This window comes from Arvicanthis niloticus, chromosome 12 (genome assembly GCF_011762505.2).
Source record: "Arvicanthis niloticus isolate mArvNil1 chromosome 12, mArvNil1.pat.X, whole genome shotgun sequence".
NCBI lineage: Eukaryota > Metazoa > Chordata > Mammalia > Rodentia > Muridae > Arvicanthis > Arvicanthis niloticus.
This window is the reverse complement of record NC_047669.1, coordinates 16920558-16940013: the sequence shown is the minus strand read 5'-3', so window position 1 is coordinate 16940013 and position 19456 is coordinate 16920558. Positions and strand designations below refer to the sequence as shown.

The window sequence follows — 19456 nt, the reverse complement described above, 5'->3', positions numbered from 1 at the left end:
GGCGAGTGTATTCTCTGTAGACATCTTGGTGTGTGGGTCTCACGCCTGTGCATGTCACCCTTGCCACCTTGATTAAGGATGACCTGGAAGGATGGTTCCTCACAAACAGCTGATCTTGGGTGGACAACAGGCCTTTAGGGAAAAATGTGGCTAGTGGGGACTTTAAGAATAGATCTGGCAGGATTGACAGATGAAAAACGTGAACTTAAGACAAAATGAGCCGGGCGGTGGTGGCGCACGCCTTTAATCCCAGCACTTGGGAGGCAGAGGCAGGCGGATTTCTGAGTTCGAGGCCAGCCTGGTCTACAGAGTGAGTTCCAGGACAGCCAGGGCTACACAGAGAAACCCTGTCTCGAAAAAAAACCAAAAAAACAACAAAACAAAACAAAACAAAAAGACAAAATGAATTTCTGAGTCACCTTGTGAACTGGTGTTCACCCAGTTTACCCAGAGTCCACTGGGTCAGGCTTCTGGAATTCCAGATAATGGGGAGAGGGTTTGAAGCTGGATGCTTATTTCCTTGAAGGATCCTTGAAGTTCTTGATGTAAATATCCCTCCACAGTGCATACACATATGTGCACATGTGTGCACTCTGGACACTTGGACACACATGGATAGATGGACACACACACACACACACACACACACACACTTCCCTGATGCCTCCTATGGGAGAGAACACAGGGATTTGTAGAGATCAAATCACTGTGTGTTGCGAGTTCAAACTCTGCTCTGGCACCCAGATTCCTCGTTTACCCTGACATCTTGACAAGTGGGATGTGGTGTGTTCCTTGAGCACCCAAGACCCTGAGAGCACAGGATACATAGCTGTTCTCAAAACTGCGTGTGAGTCTCCCAAGAGATGTGGGTCCCATGTCCTGCCGTTTCTCGAGGCCCCCCATCCTGTCTGCCAGGCCAGGCACCACCCAGGGTAGGCCTGGGTACACTAGATTCCTGTTATCGCCCTCTTTCTTTTGTTTGTACTGAAAGAAAATGCCTCCTATTGGTCAGTCAGAACTTTGCAGCATGGGGTGTCATCTGTTCACGTGCAAAAGTAGTTTGTCCTAGCAGTTTTACTACATGTAAGCAGAGGTTAAATAGCCTCAGGTCACTTGGATGACAGACTCCTGGCACTGGGGTGTTACATTGCTTCTCTTGGTCATCCCTTCATGCCATATCCCTCACATCAAATGACACTCATATATAATCACATGCATATATATTCACACACAAAACATCCTTTACACGACCATACTCACCACACATAGGTACTCTCATTTTTATTATACAGAAGACATTCAAGTGTATGTATGCATGCACACACAACTCCACTCACTCTCACGTGCTCACCACACACACACACACACACATCTTCACTCACACTCTCACATGCTCACACTTCATGCACACACACACCTAACTCATGATCTCACATGCTCAGTTCACGCACGCACGCGCACATGCAATATATATACCACAAAGAGAAAGTTCATTAAACAAGCAAATCGGCAAGCACAAGAGACTGGTAAGTTTTAGGTTTCGTCTTAGTGGCAGCACTGGGTGCTGAGCAGTAGCTGGGTGGCCTCTTAGCCCACACCTATGTTCACAGGGAAATGTCTCTCATCTCAGTTTACCCTGGAGACACTTTTTCCCCCCCTGGAGATACTTTTTAAGGGCTAGTGGATACTTGGGGTCCCAGAGACATCAAGCCTACAGTCTCAGTGGGATTTTAGGGCTACCAGGCGTCTGCCTAAGGGAACCATTCAGGGTCATTTTGTAATCTGTATAGGCCTTGCCCAAGTGACCTTGGTGACATTCCGGGAACAGTCAATCCCCATGAGGGGAGGAACCCTTCCCAGGACTTTGGTCAGTGTTGGGGCTGGATTCAACTGAGCACAGAGCACATGAAATTCTTCTCTGTTTCAGAGGAAAAACCAAGGCTTCTGGCCCCACCTTCCCAGCCTCTCACGGTAGGCCTTCTGTTTCACACCTGGGTCTGTGGGGATATGGGGACATCTGACTCAGGGTCCTGAGTGGGACACTGGAAAGGGGCTTGTTGCTCTGGGAACAAGTATCTGAGTCCCCTTCCCTGCAAAGGGGAAGCCCTTGAGTGGATTATCCAGCCTTAGCCAGAAAGGCCCAGGGAGAAGGAACTTAAGGTGGAGGATGGCCTGGCCTGGCTCTCAAAGGAACTGGGTGTGAATGGGGGCAGGCAGAGTGGTCACAGGTCATGGTCCACCCTGGTTGTCTGTCATCTGACTGTGAATGGGGACAGGCAGAGTGGTCACAGGTCACAATCCACCCTGGTTGGTACCTGTTGTCTGACATAATTAGTGCTGCTGTCTCTTCATCCCCAGAGTGTCAGGCTTAGACGATAATGTTCACATTCATCCTAGAACTAAATTGAATGTTTGTTATTTGTCAAGCATTATGAAGTACTTTAAACGCACTGTCTAATCAGGGACTAATTTTAACCTTAAGGGCTAGAATTCTAATTAGGATGAGGAAATTAAGGCTTTGATAGATAAAGAAGAGAACCCTTTGAGACCACACAGCCAGTAAGTACAGTGTCTGGGTTTGAACACAGAGCTGGCTATTCTGACAGAGCCAAAGTGCTTTTCCACTCCATGAAGAGAAGAGGAGCGGTCAGAGAGAGCCACAGACATTCTGTGCCTTCAGCCTGGTGCCATCTCTTTGCCCAGCCATGACCCAGGTTCTGGGATGCACAGCAGGGAGCCAAAATACTGCAGCAGGAGCCTGACCCCCGGGGCTCAGTTGGGACACAATCTACTAGAACACAGAGCAGAGGACCCCGTGCTTAGCAAAGGACACCAGTGACCTGCCGGGTAAAGGAAGGACAGTCCAGGAAGGCTTGCTGGGGACTCCTTCTGGTCTGGGAGGGTGGGAGAGCAGGAACAAACTGAGAGGGAACACAGGCACAGACACACTGTAGCATCACCAGTGAGAGGGAACACAGACACAGACACACTGCAGCATCACCAGTGAGAGGGAACACAGACACACTGCAGCATCACCAGTGAGAGGGAACACAGACACACTGCAGCATCACCAGTGAGAGGGAACACAGACACACTGCAGCATCACCGGTGAGAGGGAACACAGACACAGACACACTGCAGCATCACCAGTGAGAGGGAACACAGACACACTGCAGCATCACCAGTGAGAGGGAACACAGACACAGACACACTGCAGCATCACCAAGGGGCTAGAGGCGCGGCAGAGCGGGAAAGTGGCAGTCCTCGCGTTCTTATGTCAAAGTGCCAGCTTTCCCACAAAACACAGTAGAGATCCAAGCTCCTTGATCTCTGGCAATGCCAGATCTGAGAGCTACAGACCAAGAAGTACTGCCCTACGGTACTGGAGTTGGTGTTTCTGAGTTGGGTTGGGAGCCCTGGGACCTGGGCCTAGTGTTTTATATAGTTACCTTCATCCTATAAAATAGCTTTCTTCTCTACCCTAAAACAGGCACATGCTTATTATGTTAAAATATTTTAAAATATGTACATATTTTAAAAGCAGAGTCAATGTCGATTTACTAAGGAAAAATAAGAAAGAATTACCAAGCGCTAGAGAGAATCCAAGAAAAGGATGCCCTGAAACACGGTTTTTAAAATAGAAACTTTTATTTATTCTTTGTCAGTTTCAAGAACGTCAACAATGTATCTTGATCATATCCACTCCCAAACCCCCTCCCTCCTCCCATACCCCCAATATACTCCCACCCACCTTCATGTCCTGGTAGGTTTTTTTTTTTTTCATTTATTTTTAAAATAACTCACTGAGTCCAGTGTTAATATTGCCTGCTGGAACTTGGACTAATCCTCCTGGCTTGACCAGGAGCCAGGCTTGTGTAGGTAACCGCATGGCGGTGGGTTCATGAGGTAACATCTGTGTCCTGTCCAGAGGTCAGCATTTCCTAGTACTGCTTCCTCGGGCTCATAAGTTCTTTCCACCTCCTCTTCCAAGATGTTCCTTGAGCCTCATCTGTCTTGGGTGTGTTGATACGCAGACGTCCCACTAAGCAGATGCCCGATTCAGAACTGAGCTCTCTGTACTCATTTGTTCTCAGAACTTTGACCAGTTGTGAGTCTCTACCTTAGCTGCTGACCCCTGCAGAGAGAAGCTTTTCCTGGCCGAGGCTGAGGGCAGCACTAAACACGTGTGTGTGCGCATGTGTGTACATGTGTGTACGTGTGTGTGTGTGTGTGTGTGTGTGTGTGTGTGTGTGTGTGTGTATGCATGTGTGCATGTGTGTACATGCAGGGGTGTGTGTGTGTGTGTCTGTGTACGTGCACATGAGTGACGTTGCCTATGGAGGCCAGAAGATGGCATTGGGTTATTTGGAGCTAGAGTTACTGACAAGGATGTAGAAACTGACCTGGTGGAGGTGGTGGTCCTCTGCAAGAGCAGTATATGCCACCTCCAGAATACACTCTTAACCACTGAACCATCTTTCCAGCTCTATTGCTTATATTTCTTTTTTTAAAAAAAAAATTCATTTATTTATTAAGTGTGCATATGAGTGTATCACACCACATGCATGCAAGAACCCACAGAAGCCAGCAGAGGGCAGTGTGTCTCCTGGGACTGCAATCTCAGGCAGTTGGAAGTCACCCCACGTGGGTGCTGGGAGATGCACCCAGGTCCTGTGCAAGAGCAATGTGTAGTCTTAACCTCTGAACCAGCTCCCCAGCTTCTTAGCTTCTGTTTTTTGATAGTTTGTTGCTTCGGTCTCCTTTCAGGGTCACACTCACTAGCAACAGTAAATCTATGCTTTAGGTGTCAAGATTGTATCCTCAGCACGGTTCCGGATTAACCAATGCAGAGGCAGAACCTCAGAGTTTGCTCCACTGCCTGGGTCTCAAGTGGGCCTGGAGGAGAGATGGGGTATCAGGGAGGGCCTGTGCAAGGTACCAATCTACACTTCCCGGGGCCTTCAGCCCTTTGATTAGTCTGAGGACCAGCCAGGGGCACAGATGAGCCCAGACACTCTTCTTCCTTCCCAGGAGCCTTGGAACAAGCAGTTGTATCCAGCCTGCCGGTGAGGTAGATCCCAGTGCAGGTGGCACCAGGCACACTGAGGTCAGACCCTGGGCTCCCAGCACCCTGGGAAGGGAGGGGGCTTGGCTCTGTGGTGAATGACAGGTGGAAGCTTGGGGCACACAGGAATGTGCCACCACAAGAGCATTAGGAGAGGATAAAGGTCCCTTGCTGGAGTAGGGCACGCTGCTGTGGTCATTCACTCGTCTTTCTAGGTGCGTAACATACGTCTTCCACAGCTGTGGCCTCTGGTGCAGACTCCCACTGTATCTGGAGATGGGAGTGCCCAGTGACTTGTTCTTTTGAGGAAGTGCTAGGGTCCCAAGCCAGGTCTGTGAGTCTGTGCTTTTTTTCTCCACTGAGAAGAAAAAGCGTCAGGACCAGGGTTCTGGGGAGGGGTCACTCTGCTCCATGTGGAGAGATCCCGTGAGCTCATCAGTTTTTCCACAGCAAACCTCTGATGACATCTGACCAGAGCTGATCCTTGCCAAGCTCAGGAGAACCATGGCCGCTCTCAGGCCAGATCATGAACAACATACCTGACTCTGGGCTTGGGGCTGTCTCCGTATTTTCTCATTATAGCCTTCTGAGATCCCCACATAGAAGGTAGTATTGTGCTCACTATTTTAAAGATAAAGGGAAGCACAGAGTGGTTACAGCACTTAGCCACAGTACACAGCTGGTCAGGATTTAAGCCCATACTGTCTGAAACACTCTTGGTTTCTCTGCAGCGCGGATGAGTCTTGGGTTGGGAAAGGGAGTCTTTCTGCCTTCCTTTTCCATCCTTGTAGACTAAGACAAGGAAGATCTTGTCCAAAACCTGAGAGGACCTTGTTCTGACATCTCCTAAGGATACCCTCAGGAACTGAGAGGGTGACAAAGGTTAAGGACATATGCCTATCTGCATAGCTATCTTAAGCCTTGCCTCAGGTACTGGGACCTAGCTAGAGTGGATAGCTCCCTAGAGCCACTGACACCAGATTGACCCTGCCACAGAGGCCCACGGCCTTTGCTTACCCGTGGAACACTGAAGGTGGCTGAGACCCAATCCAACAAGATTCAGATTGGAAGAGACATGGACAGACAGCGGATAGGGTAACTCTTCGCCTGTTTCTGTGAGGAGCGAGCCTGCCAACCCCTACCTATCCTCTGTCTGACAGGAAAGCCTTGTGCGCTCAGCAGAGATTCTCAGAGCAAAGACATGGGCCTGATCCTGACCCCTTAACATTTGAGTCTCAGGCCATGGGAGTCCTGATTTCCCTGTCCTGGTCTTGTCTAGGTTTCTCCATGGAACAGGTTGCAGGTTTGAGAATGTTGGGGGTGGGAAAACAGACCCTCAGACTCCCTCCTATCTCTATGTCCCCTCAGCCCCAGAGGGGCCAGATACTCCTCTGACACCTGCGTGGACTTGCTTCACCTGAGTTCTATGCCACCAGGGTCATAGTTTCCTTCAGTGTTGGGATTCTTGATAGTTGCCTTTCTCAGGAGCATCTTCAAGCCCTTGTTTTCTAAAGCCAGTGTATGAAGGAGGTGCCAGGCCAAGGGGATGAGAGGAGGAGGACTGGGTGGGTCAGTGGTGACACTTGTCCTCGGGAGGCCCTGGCTTTTCTTCTGTGGTACTTCCAACCATGGCTCCAGATTTCCTCCTGGCAATGCCAGGGGGGACTGTGGTCTGTGGAGGGCCTCTCGGGTTGTGTCACTGTCTAATTACTATTCTGTTGTTTTGAAGAGACACCGTGACGAAGGAAACTTCTGAGAGGAAGCATTTAGTTGGGGGCTGGGTGGCTTATAGTTTCAGAGGGTGAGTCTGTGATCATCTGGTCAGGAAGCCTGGCAGCAGGCAGGCAGGCAGGCAGGCAGGCAGGCACCGTGCTGCAATAGCTGAGAGCTTACATCTGACCCACAAGCAGCAGACAGAATGAGCTTGGTGTGGACACCAGTGACATACCGCCTCCAACAAGGTCACACCTCCTAACTCTCCTGTAAACAGTCCACTAGCTGGGAAACAAAAATCCAAACACATGAGCCTATGGTGGAGGGTGGAGGTATCCTCCTTCAAACCACCAGTCACTTCCCTGAGATGTATAGTTTTTTATTCTGAGGGACTTTTCTCTGGAAACTTCCTTTGAGTACCAATGGCCAAAGGAATTAGTCAGAAACAGTGACTAGCACCTGCATAGCTCTTGGCACAGTAATGGTAAGAGCATCTTGCCTCTTCTTCTCATGAGCTCTCTAGGCCATGTTTCTGGTCTGCTGATAGTCAGAGTCTGGATGGACTTTTCAAGAAAGGGTAGCTGCTGCTTCCCAAGCTGCTCATCTGCCCCGGACCCCCTCCCCCTCGGGGAGTTCCACTCAACCAGCCAGATGGAGCCTGCAAGAGTCAGTCCTGGCCAGCAGGGGGCAGCAGAGAATAGCCAGAGGATTTCCTTGCTTTTTATTTTATTTTTTATCTTTAGTAAAGTTAAATGTATTCTATCTATATTTTCTTATGACTTTTTTTGTTCAAATACTCTCTTTGTAACGACGGCACCTTGCAACCTAACAGCAGTTACCATCGTTTCTAACTGCTCATTTATTCTGTGTCCCTGATCTAAATGATCTCATCGCGATCACCGAGAGGTTGTCAGTTCTGTTATTATCCCCAATTTGCATATAAGGAAGTTGAATCACAGATAATAACACGCCCGAGGTTACTAGACTAGAAAGTCATGAGCCTGGGATTTGAACTCGTGGGGTTTGAACCTCCACAGGTCATGTGACTAGGTGAGCCGATACCACCGTGGTTCGCAAAGTGCATTTCACCTGAAGGGTGGAGGGTACTGAGCCTCAGTTGGTATTGCCAGGTGGGGATGTGGACCTATTGTTTCTAGACAATTCTGAAATGGAGACTTTCAGTATGGAATTCCCAGTTCGTATGTGTGACCTATGAGATACCCCCCCCCACCCCCCCAACCAGGGACTGAACAAAATGCACCTGTGGGCTACAGCACTCATTTGTGACCTGTTAGTAGAAACGACTGGGTTTTTTGTTTTTGTTTTCTTTTGTTTTTTTGTTTGTTTGTTTGTTTGTTTGTATTTTTTTGGTTTTTGTTTGCCTTTTTTTTTTTTTTTTTTTTTTTTTGAGCCAAGACCTCTCAATACATCCCAAACTAGCTGTGAACTTACTAGTTATCCCAGGCTAAAACTAAACTTAAAAGTAAAACCCCCGGAGCTATCTCTGCCCCAGCCTCCAGAGTGCTATGAATGACACACACACTGCCAAGAACTACTGTGCTAGACTTTCTTTCTTTTCTTTTTTCTTTTTCCTTTAATGAAAATTTAGAAAATTAAAAACTTGGTCTCCCTGGGTGTCCTGTAGAACCTTTGTGTCTGGACCCTAGAAAGTTCCCCGGTACTGGGACGATGGGGAACAGGCAGGGCGGGTAGGGCAGTATTTGGCACAGTTCCGAGGAGTCCAGTCCCTGAACGGTATCACCTTTAGCAGAGCCAACTATGAGCAGGGGGGCTGCTCTCAGCCAGGCTGTGAAATACGCTGAGCTCTGGCAGCCCAGAGGATTATGGGTTAGAAATGTCCAACTCGGGGCTAATCTGCACATATTTTATGTACTATCTCCAACAATTCCACACTACCTATGCCCTCTCGTTCACCTTTTTGACTCTTTCCATATCATTCTCCAATCTGGAAAGAACACGAACACTCCAGAAGATTCAAATCTTGGTCCAGCCATGGCCACTCATTGGCAGGGTATCTGGACAGGCAATGGGATACCTTTGCTTCCATGAAGCGAGAACTAGGCTACCTTACAAGCTGCTGAAGCCATAAGCTGAGGCTGAGGTTCAGTGGTAAAAGTTTTCTAGCTCGTACCGGGTCTAGTTTCCTTCCCTAACAATGCATAACACAAGCAACTGTCCCCCCAAACACATACATCCTTCAAGGGGCTGATTCTCACAGCCTGATCGTGCCTTTGGGGGGCTCACTGTCTAGTGCTCTGGACACTGCATTACATTGTCTTTATTAAAGGCATTCTTTTGTTTTGTTTTCTGTCCTCTGGATCCAGAAGATGTTCCCGGGAGTCTGGTTATGCTGGGCCGCACTCGTGCTCCTGGCCAAGCTCACCCAGCCTTGCCCCGTGGGCTGTGACTGCTTCGGCAGGGAGGTATTCTGCTCAGATGAGCAGCTGGCCGCCATCCCCCTGGACATCCCCTCACATGTCACAGACATTGTCTTTGTGGAGACTGCCTTCACCAGAGTGGGGACCAGGGCTTTCAGTGGTAACCCCAACCTGACCAAGGTGGTCTTCCTCAACACTCAGGTTCGTCACCTGGAGCCCGATGCCTTTGGAGGACTGCCCAGGCTGGAGGACCTGGAGGTCACAGGCAGTCCCTTCTCTAACCTCAGCACCAACATCTTTTCTAACCTGAGCTCACTGGGGAAGCTCACCCTGGACTTTGACAGGCTGGTGGCTCTGCCTGAGGATCTTTTTCTCCACATGGATACCCTGGAGTCCCTCCAGCTTCAGGGAAACCAACTCCAGACCTTGCCTGGGAGACTCTTCCAGTCTCTGAGGTATCTGAGAACCCTCAACCTGGCTCAGAACCTCCTGACACAGCTGCCTGAGGAGATGTTCCAGTCACTCACCAGCCTGCAGATACTGAAGCTCAGTAACAATATGCTTGCCAGACTCCCCAGGGGAGTGCTGGGCAATCTGAGCAGCCTGCAGGAGCTCTTTCTGGACAGCAATGGCATCACAGAGCTGTCCCCACAGCTGTTCTCACAGCTGTGCAGCCTGGAGAAGCTGTGGCTGCAGCATAACGCCATCCGCCACCTGCCGGTCTCCGTCTTCTCCTCCCTGCACAACCTGACCTTTCTAAACCTGAAGGACAATGCCCTGCGGACTCTGCCTGCTGGTCTCTTCACCCACAACCCAGGCCTGCTTCACCTGTCCCTTTCCTACAACCAGCTGGAGACCATCCCCGAGGGCACCTTCACCAACCTGTCGAGTCTTGTTTCCCTCACGCTTGCGCACAATGCCATCACCTACCTTCCTGGGGATGTTTTCAGGACCCTTGAGCAGTTGGCCAAACTCTCTCTGGACAGCAATAACTTGACGGCCTTGCACCCAGCTCTCTTCCACAACCTGTCCAGGCTTGAGTTCCTCAACTTGTCCAGGAACCAGCTGACCATGCTCCCCGGGGGCATCTTTGACACCAACTATGACCTCTTCAACCTGGCCTTGTTCGGCAACCCCTGGCAGTGTGACTGCCATCTGTCCTACCTCACCAGCTGGCTCCGTCTCTACAACGACCGGATCTTCAACACCCAAACTTTCTGTGCAGGCCCGGCATACCTCAAGGGCCAGTTGGTGCCAAACTTGAAGCAGGAGCAGCTGATATGTCCAGTCAACCCAGGGCGCTTGAGCCTCAAGGCCCTGGGGCTGGATGTCAGGGAGCCAGTGGGCAGTTGGGATCTGGCCGTGGAGGGGAGGGCAGCTCACAACCAGTGTACCTACAGCAACCCCGAGGGCACTGTGCTGCTTGCCTGCGAGAAGGCCCAGTGTCGCTGGCTGAACATCCAGCTATCTTCCCGGGAGGGCTCAGACTCCCCAGCAATGGCCTACAATTCCAGTCAGGAGTGGGAGTTGAGGTCAAACTGTGGCTCCATGAGGGTCACTGTGTCTATTGAGGCTTCGGCTGCTGGGCCTTAGTGCAGCAGACAGATTCAGAAGCCTTAGGACAGAGGGAACAGAATGTCTGAAGTTAACGTAAGGGACATGGCCACATCTCCAGAGTAGGGAGGAGAGAGAGGCCTGCTTCACCTAGGGTCTCCTCAACATCTGTCACTAGGATCTCTTGGAGCCTATGGCCTAACAAGGTCATCCTCAAATCTCCCGAGGTCTCCTTGAGAACCACAGTATGGTCTAGCACAGTGGCTCTCACCCTTCCTAACGCTGTGACCTTTAACACAGTTCCTCATGCCGACCCCCCAATGCTGTGACCTTTAACACAGTTCCTCCTGCTGACCCCCAGCCATACCATTATGTCATTGCTACCTTTGTAACTAATTTTGCTACTGTCTTGAATGATAAATGTTAAGTATTGGTTTTGGAGATAGAGGCTTAGCAAAGGGGTCACAACCTACCCGCTCCTGCTTCTGCTTCGAGCAGTTGGCCCAGAACAGGAAGCTAGGGCAACAGCTTGAGCTAGAGCCTGGCTAGAGATGAGACTCAACAGGGCAGGGATGCTAAGGGAACCAGACGATTTCAGCAGCCTGACAGCACATACACAGCCCGATGGTGAATTACAGGAATGCAAACGAACCCAGAATAGGCTCCGCTTTACATGTATTCTATAGAAAGCTCACATGTAGTGGTGTAACAGGGTCCAGACCTTAGCACAACTGACTCCATCATGGAAGGACCACTCAGACTGTAAAGCAAGCACATAGACAATACCACTAGCCAAAATGAAAACAAAGACCTAATCCATCCAAATCCATAGCTCTCAGGAAGTCTTTAAATACACTGGCCTTGCTTTTTGGCTTCTGTAGTTCTGCTTCTGGCTGATTCCTCTTGGTAACTGAAGTGTGTCAACACAGAACAGGGTTTTCCTGCTTGAAAGCTCATCCTGAGAGAGGCTCAGGGCTACACTGGCATCCTGAAGAGCCAGTGTGGTGGCCGGCCAGCTACTAAAGACTTTCTATTGGTTTAAACCCATGCCTGAGCAGTCTTCTCTGTGAATGCCCCACCACAAGAATGTAGGGTAGTGCTGCTGGTAGCCCTTCAAAAGCTACCAACAGGTTCCAGTAAAAGAAGGGTCTGGGGAGGGGCCGAGTGGGAGGTGTGGTGGGAGATGCAGAAGAAGAGCCTGGTCTCAGGGGTTTCTCTTCTGAGTGACTGAAGACACTGAGGTTGTGAACAGGGCAGGGACAAGTTTGGGAGGGGCAAGATGCCTGCCCCTGGAAAAGTAACACACGCTCTTAACCACTGAGCCACGTTGACAACCACTAACAATTGAATGGTTTGGGGTTTGGGGTTTTATCTTTGTTTTTATGATTCTGTACTAGAAATCAGGGCATCTGTCCCCCACTTTCGGGACTTCTGACATTTATTAACTTATGACCTCTTGCTGGGACTGTTTCTTCATCAGTGCAACACAGAGGTCAGAGGAACTCCAGAATCATCTAGACTTTAAACACAGACAAAACAAATATCAGAGACTGGTGCTGTAGTGCGGGGGGATTTGCTTGCCTAGTATGGTTGAGTTCCCAGCACTAAAATATAAACAAGCCCCAAACATTAGCTGAGCGTAGTGATGTATGTCAATCGTCCTGACTACTCAGGGGGCTGAGGCAGGAGGATCACCTGGGCCCAGAAGTTGAAGTCTCATTTGGACAAAATAGGGAGAACCCATTGCAAAAAATAAAATAATAACGCCGGGCGGTGGTGGCGCACGCCTTTAATCCCAGCACTTGGGAGGCAGAGGCAGGCGGATTTCTGAGTTCGAGGCCAGCCTGGTCTACCGAGTGAGCTCCAGGACAGCCAAGGCTATACAGAGAAACCCTGTCTCGAAAAAACAAAAAAAAACCAAAACAACAACAACCAAAAAAACAAAAATAAAAAATAAAAATAAAAAAATAAAATAATAAAGTCCAGCAAAAACCAAGCTAAGATGTCTGGGCTTCATCTTCTGAGATTCTGACTAAAGTTACACTAGGAAGTGGCAAGGATGTCACCCTCTAAAATAACAAAGTATCCACTCCTCACAATTCTAACCCACAGTCAGGGTTGAGAACAAGGCTCAGCTCGTATAGACACCACCCAGATTTGTGTCCAACCATGCCATTTGCATCCTAAGCCAGGGCTGTGTTGTGAATGCTACTTCATGGGACCTACCCCGTATAACACAGTATATATGGATCTTTGATTGAATCAAGTCACAAACACCATAGAAAAACATGTCTCCTATTCCCCCACCGCACCCCCGTACACACTTTGTCTACGTAGAGCGCCCCCTGTTGGCACACAGGATTCCTTCGAAGGAGTCTTTTGATACTGCAGGTTGGTGACTTCCTGTCACCTGCTAGCTAGTCTGGGCAGACTGCTGAGTTCTGTGCCTCCTAACCAACAGTTCAATACTTCACAGCACACTAAGACAGTGGTGTAAGATAGATTCCCAAAGAGTGATTGTATTATTATTATTCACCCTTTAAAAGGATGTTTTGGCCAGTGATGAGCCACATACATAGACTGTCTCATAAAATAGTAACAAATCTGAAAAATCTCTACCTTCTAGCAACGTGGTAACTGTACAAACATCAGAGGACCTTACTCACCATTTTCTGGGGAATCTACTGTAAACAACTTTGCAGTCTTAAAAGTATAGCATATGCAATTATAGATGGCATACTATACCTACAGTGAATGACTAATATACTGTTTTGCCTGTTTATCATCATTCGGAGTGCATTCCTTCATGTATGAGAAACATTTACAGAGATGCAGACTGCCTATCTCATATGTGAGACACCTTGGATGGTGTCCCTGAGACCCTAAAATAGGCAAAACAAAATGTTTACTGTACAGCCCCTTGCTTTAGACTTTGGCATCCAAATCCATCTTATGTTGTCCACTCTCTCGATTGCATGAGACCACACAGAGTGGCTGACCCGTTCATCTGAGTTGGCGTCGGTGCAACCGAGACCTGACAGAACCCCCCAGAATTATAAGAAGGTGTTCCCTGTGTGATATGACACAATTGTACTTCTAAGGAAGCAGGTGTGGGTGACGATAAGGTTGGACAAATGCTGGCCACTCGCTCGGCCATGGCTTTGTTTTACCTGCTCTCTTGACAACATGGAATCTGCTGTGTCTTTTTCGAGGTAGCATTCTTGGGCATAAGGGAGATGCACTTTTCTAAATCTTCCGGTTGCTAATAGAAGATGTGGCGAACTAGACGGTGCTGTGAAAGAGTAGACAACCTAGCTCTGTGCAGGTACCACTGTGAATTTCCCGGGTTTCAGCTTGCTTTCGAAGATACATCTGGCTGGGACCCTACAGATATTAGGCTCCTGGTCTCGGCACGCCCCCTTGTGGCCGATTGGTAGAACGGCTTTCCGCGGTGGCCGCGACGCCTCCTCCTGGCGGCACAGCTGCAGTGCCAGGTCCTGCCCACGCGCCCAGGAACGGAGTTGGTAATTGAGCGTTCCGCCCCGTGTCAGTGAGGCCCGTCTGGCACAAAGCTGACTTGTTGGCGCCCTCCCACGATGCCCAAAGGTGCCGCTAGACACCGCTACGGTGTGAATCCGGTCAACAGTCATTACTGCCAACATTTACTACGGGAGTCTGTGTGCATGGAAGTCTGCTTCAGGGTTCCAGGACTGCCAGGGCATTCTAGAAGAAGCAGGTTTTGTCTTTTTAGAATTACATTGATCGTTCATCATTTCGTAAAAAATAATTTCATCTTGGTAATATATAACCTGTATTTTGGAATCTAAATTTGAGCATAAACAGAGAGCTGTTTCTTTTACATCCCTCCTAATGAATTGTAAGTAGGCACACCTGTCTTAAAAGCGCATGTGCTAGAGCAATGGCTCGCAACCTTCCTAATGCTCCGACCCTTAAATACAGTCCCCTCATGTTGTGGTGACGCCCAACCATAAAATTATTCCATTGCTACTTCGAATTGTAATTTTGCTACTGTTATGAATCATAATGTGATTATCTAAGATGGTCTTAGGTGACCCTTGTGAAAGCATTATTCGATGCCCGCCCCTCCCTGAAAGGGGTCCGGACCACAGGTAGAGAAACACTGGGCTAATGTCAGGAGATGACAGAACGGTTATAGGGTCAGCCTTCATGGCAGGCACTGCCTGGGGGAGCGTCCCTGGAGGGAAATTGTTTCTTCAGAGCTGAGAGAACTGGTGCAACATCTGCTTTGAAACAAGAGCATCAGTCATCTGGAGGCCCCGTGTGCCGAGTTCCCTAGAGGCCTTGCTGTATGTGGTGGCTGCTGAAGGGTTCTGACTAACTTGCTGGCTTCAGAGTGACAGAATGAGCCAGGGGCTTCTGTTCAATGGCTCTGTGAGTGAGAGAACTTGACTAGTACAGAGGTTTCTGCTTTGCCCAAGGAACCAGTGTTCCACCTAGCATGTGCCCTTGGCTGAGAGTCCCATTCAGCAGGAAGAAGCATCTAAGTTTGATCCCATGTAAAAAGCCAAATGGTGATAAACACGAGTAATCTCAGGACTCCTACAGTGAAGTGGGAGGCAGAGAGATCTAGTCAGAACCTGCACAGTGGCAGAAACAAGGTTGAGCTGAGGTAATTGACTCCGGAAGCTTGTCCCTGACCTCTACACCCGTGCCACGGCATGTGCATATCCACACACAAACAAACATTTCAAATAGCAGTAAAAGACAGAAAGGTAGACAGGAAGAAAGGAAGGAAGGAAGGAAAGAAGGGAAGCCTTTCAGAGCTTTTCCTAAATGGAAAACACCTCCACAAGAGTTTAGCATGCTACAGCTTCCTAGGACTCTAAGCAACCCTTATACCTGGTTGAATTGAGCAACAGGACCACGGGTCCACTTCCTTCCCCACCCCTCCCCAGCAGAAGCAGTCTCTCTGGGACTCTCCATCCCATGCCCCCTTTGGAACCATTAAGCACACTGTCGAGACACCCTTGGGCCAGTCCTGCCAGACCATCTCTCTGAGAGCAGGCGTCCAGTGGCAACAGCTCTGTACCCTGCCAGCTTCCCGTTCATCCTGCAGCTGATCAATTCTCATAACCAGAGCTCAGTTCTGCCTTAGAGAACTTGACTCTCAGAGGGTTTGGGATACTCCTGGATTCCTGCCTAGAGGCCAGTTAAAGCCTCTGCTTACTGGGTGGAGTCCTTCCTGCTTCTGCAGATCCTAGGACTCACTAAAGAGCTGAGTGGTCTCGTGGATCTGTGACATTCATCCAGGCCATCTTGTCTGGGAGCCTCCAAGGGCTTCTGCGTGGATGCAGAGATGTCAGCATCCCACTGACATCTTGTGTGCCATAACTCACAGTGGTTTGGGCCTCAGCCTTGCTTACCAATAGCTACCCTGAGCTGTCACCCTCAAGAGTACCAAGAGGGTCACTAGATGCACTCAGCCTTCAGATCATGTTAACAACTACCCACTCTCCAGCCTCTCTCCAGGCAGTAACTACTCCCCCATCACCATCCACTTGGCTTGCTGCAGTCTTCCAACCACACATCAAAGCTTGGTTACTACCAAGCAATGCACTGCAACCATAACCTCCAACCCTGTGAGGAGCCGCATTTGCCATTAAAAGATGGCGCAGGCTTCTGCTTCCTGGTTCTTCATGGAAGCTTTACTTGAGAATGCGCCTGCGCATCGCGCGAAAACCGAGTATGACAATTGGATGAAAGATTTGAGCCAATGAGGGATCTGCACGTCTCCCAAAGCTCTATTTAAGCAGCGGGCTTTCTGAGCTTGGCGTCCTTCCCCTTTTCTCCATCTTGAAGAGCTGTTCAATAAATGCTGTCAGAAGAATCCTGAGTGTGGCGTGCTCCTTATCGGAGAGGTAGCGCGTCGCACAACCCCAGTTCTCTTATCTGTTGCCTGAAGACCTTAGGACCTTCATGACCATGACATCGGCATGGAGTCCAGAATTATGGTGGAATGTGCCTGGACTTCTGATCCTTCTCCAGCAGGAGACATCCTGTATAGTTCCATTCATGCATCAGGGAATCCCCATTTACTTCCTGCCCCAGGGAGCCCTTTGCAGCAGCCTTTCCCTCTCCCCCATGTAAAACGTCCCACAATGCATCTCCCATATGCTACTACTACACAGGGAACCCTTGGGCGACAGCTTGACTGGCTGGCCTTTCTTCCCTCCCCACTCCCAGGACTCCGATACAGGTGACAATGAATGTCTGCTGACATAGATTCTTGAACCTGGAGTTGGAGTACAGCATCATTTGGTAGTCACTAGGTGTGCCCATCAGCTATGGCATGGAGAGGCCTGCTCCCTGCACTTTGAGGTTCAAATGGTTGCAGAGGAAGGAGCCAATCCCCCCACAAAGACCCCCCACCCCTCTTTTCACAAGGAACAACACACACCTTTTTTTTTTTTTTTTTATGGCTTAAATCTGTCCCCAAAGCACTTGTGTCTTAATGCTTGGTCTCCAGCTTGTGGTGCTATCTTGGATGTTAAGGAGCTTTTAGGAAAAAAAAATGAGGCTTAGCCAGGGGCTGGAGCACGCCTTTAATCCTAGCACTTAGGAGGCAGAGGCAGGCAGGTCTGTAAGTTCAAGGCCAGCCTGGTCTATAGAGGGAGTTCTAGGACAGTTGGGCTACACAAAGAAATTCTGTCTCAAAAAACAAACAAACATAATAACAAAACAAAAGAGGAAGAGGAGGAGGGGAAGGAGGAAGAAGAAAGAAGAAGAAAAGGAGGAAGAGGAAGAGGAAGAGGAGGAGAAAGAGGAAGAGGAAGAGGAAGAGGAAGAGGAAGAGGAAGAGGAAGAGGAAGAGGAAGAGGGGGAAGCTGGCTAGCCTTTAGAGGGTAAGGTGGAAGCAGGTCGTCAGGACTGAACCTTTGAAAGTTATACCTGCTTTTGATTGTGGTCTGTTTTCTCTGTCCCCCAGCCTGCCACCATGTGAACAAGCAGCTGCCACAGATCAAGCCTTCCCCACCATGATGGGCTTGACCCTGACTGTTGGAAACCCTTAGCCATAATTATTCTGTCTTCCCTCAGTTGTTCTGGTCAGTTATGAATGTCACAGTGATGAGGAAAGAAACAGAAGCACACCTAAAGCCAGCATGCCACGCGCCTCCTCCCACCTCCAACAGGAAACAGGGGGCTTTCCCAGAGATCTGGCACTTCTGAGTTAGACTCAGGAGCTGAAAGGAGGGATTGGTATCGGTCGTTGGAATAATTTAATTTTTTGCTCTGAAATCACCGTGCCCTAGTGTGTGACATTGTTTTGACATCTGTAAAACCAGGAAACTCGTGAAGTCTCCAGGCATCTTAAAAATTGGATCTATAAAATCGGCGTGTCCTAATAAACGGCGAACAAAAGGCCCAAGGACATGCACGTGTTATTGGATACCACAGCCTCACCCACAGATGTGACTGGGTTTCAGCTCGAAATGTAAGAACTTCAGCAAAGAGAATCCCAGTAGCCCACCCTTCCACTCACCGAAGGGGAGCTTCCTATAGCGGGCATGAAGACTGCTCCTCAGTGGGCAAAATGCTCCAAGCACCTCAGTTACAATCTCTGCATTTGTTCACAGGGGTCTTTTCGCCCCTAGTATTCAGGAGCCGTTGTGTTAGACCCAGGCCAGCAGGTGTGCCCACATGATTTCCAGATTAAAAGCAAAAAAAAAAAAAAAATGACAAGCTGGAGGGTATACAGAGTCTTGCTGGGGAAAGCTTGCCGATGACACAGAAGGTGATGGGGGAAATGACAAAAGTCAGCCACAAAGTGCAAAAATCAGGACAGCCTGTAGTGTCTCGCAGAGGATTTCAAACTGAGAGTGTGGCATGCCAGTGACCCAGAGCTTCCTTGGAAACTTAGCATCTCCTAGGATGCTTGCCCTGGAAGCAGGGCTCTGATAATTACTTAGATGCCATCTAATCATGGGATGAAGCAGGACCATGGGAAGGAAGTCCAGCAGAAGATGTCTCATAAAAGCTGCCAAGTATCCTAAGAAGCGTTGAGAACAAGCCAAGAGCAGCTTTCTCATGGGGAAAAGGTGAGAATCTACTCACCAATACCAACCACAGAGGAGTTAGACCGAGGGTGAAGGCGGGGATGAAAGAAAGCTGTTCACATCGCAGCCTTGGAGGAAACAGAGCAAGAATCAGGTAAGGCTTGGCATACGCCGTAGCTTTCAAAGCCAGGTCTCTGATCACCCACTTCTTCCAGCTAGACTCTAACTCCTGATGCTACCATTTCTTAATTCTGCCAGGACAGGAAAAATCCATGAATGGGTTAACCCAGTGAATGTCAGAGCCTTCAAGATCCACTCGCCTACCAATGACAGCACCACCAGCTGAGGACCAAAGCTCTAACACATGAGTGTGGGGAGCTATGTTTCAGAGCACGAGGGAGGGCAAGCTTGTTACTGAAGGTAACACTTTCAGGATGACTGAAGGACAAAATTGGTAATAAAAGTAACTGTCAGGTCTGAAGGACTTGAGTCTCAGCATCCCGGGACATCAGGTCTCATGACCACCTACAACGCCAAAGGATAAAAAGGCAACAGTTTACACTCTTGTTCTGAACTCAGAACTGTTTCAAAAAAAAAATTAGAAGTATTTTTAATTGTGTCTGCACATCTATGTATATGCACACAAGTGTAAGTGCTCACAGAGACCAGAGGTGTTGGATCCCCTTTTT

General features: G+C 49.1%; 1 protein-coding gene across 2 annotated transcripts; it reads left to right on the top strand.

Moving 5' to 3' along the window:
• Positions 1-1833: 1833 nt before the first annotated feature.
• Positions 1834-12727, top strand: Cpn2 (carboxypeptidase N subunit 2). 2 transcript variants are annotated; one of them, XM_076942768.1, is made up of 2 exons: positions 1834-1971; positions 9127-12727. In XM_076942768.1, exons 1-2 carry the CDS (start codon positions 1906-1908, stop codon positions 10768-10770), a joined length of 1710 nt encoding a protein of 569 aa, XP_076798883.1. In that variant the 5' UTR covers positions 1834-1905; the 3' UTR covers positions 10771-12727. The 2 variants fall into 2 exon arrangements, with proteins under 2 accessions (XP_076798883.1, XP_034370659.1); XM_034514768.2 differs by having other exon boundaries at positions 9124-12727.
• Positions 12728-19456: the final 6729 nt, after the last annotated feature.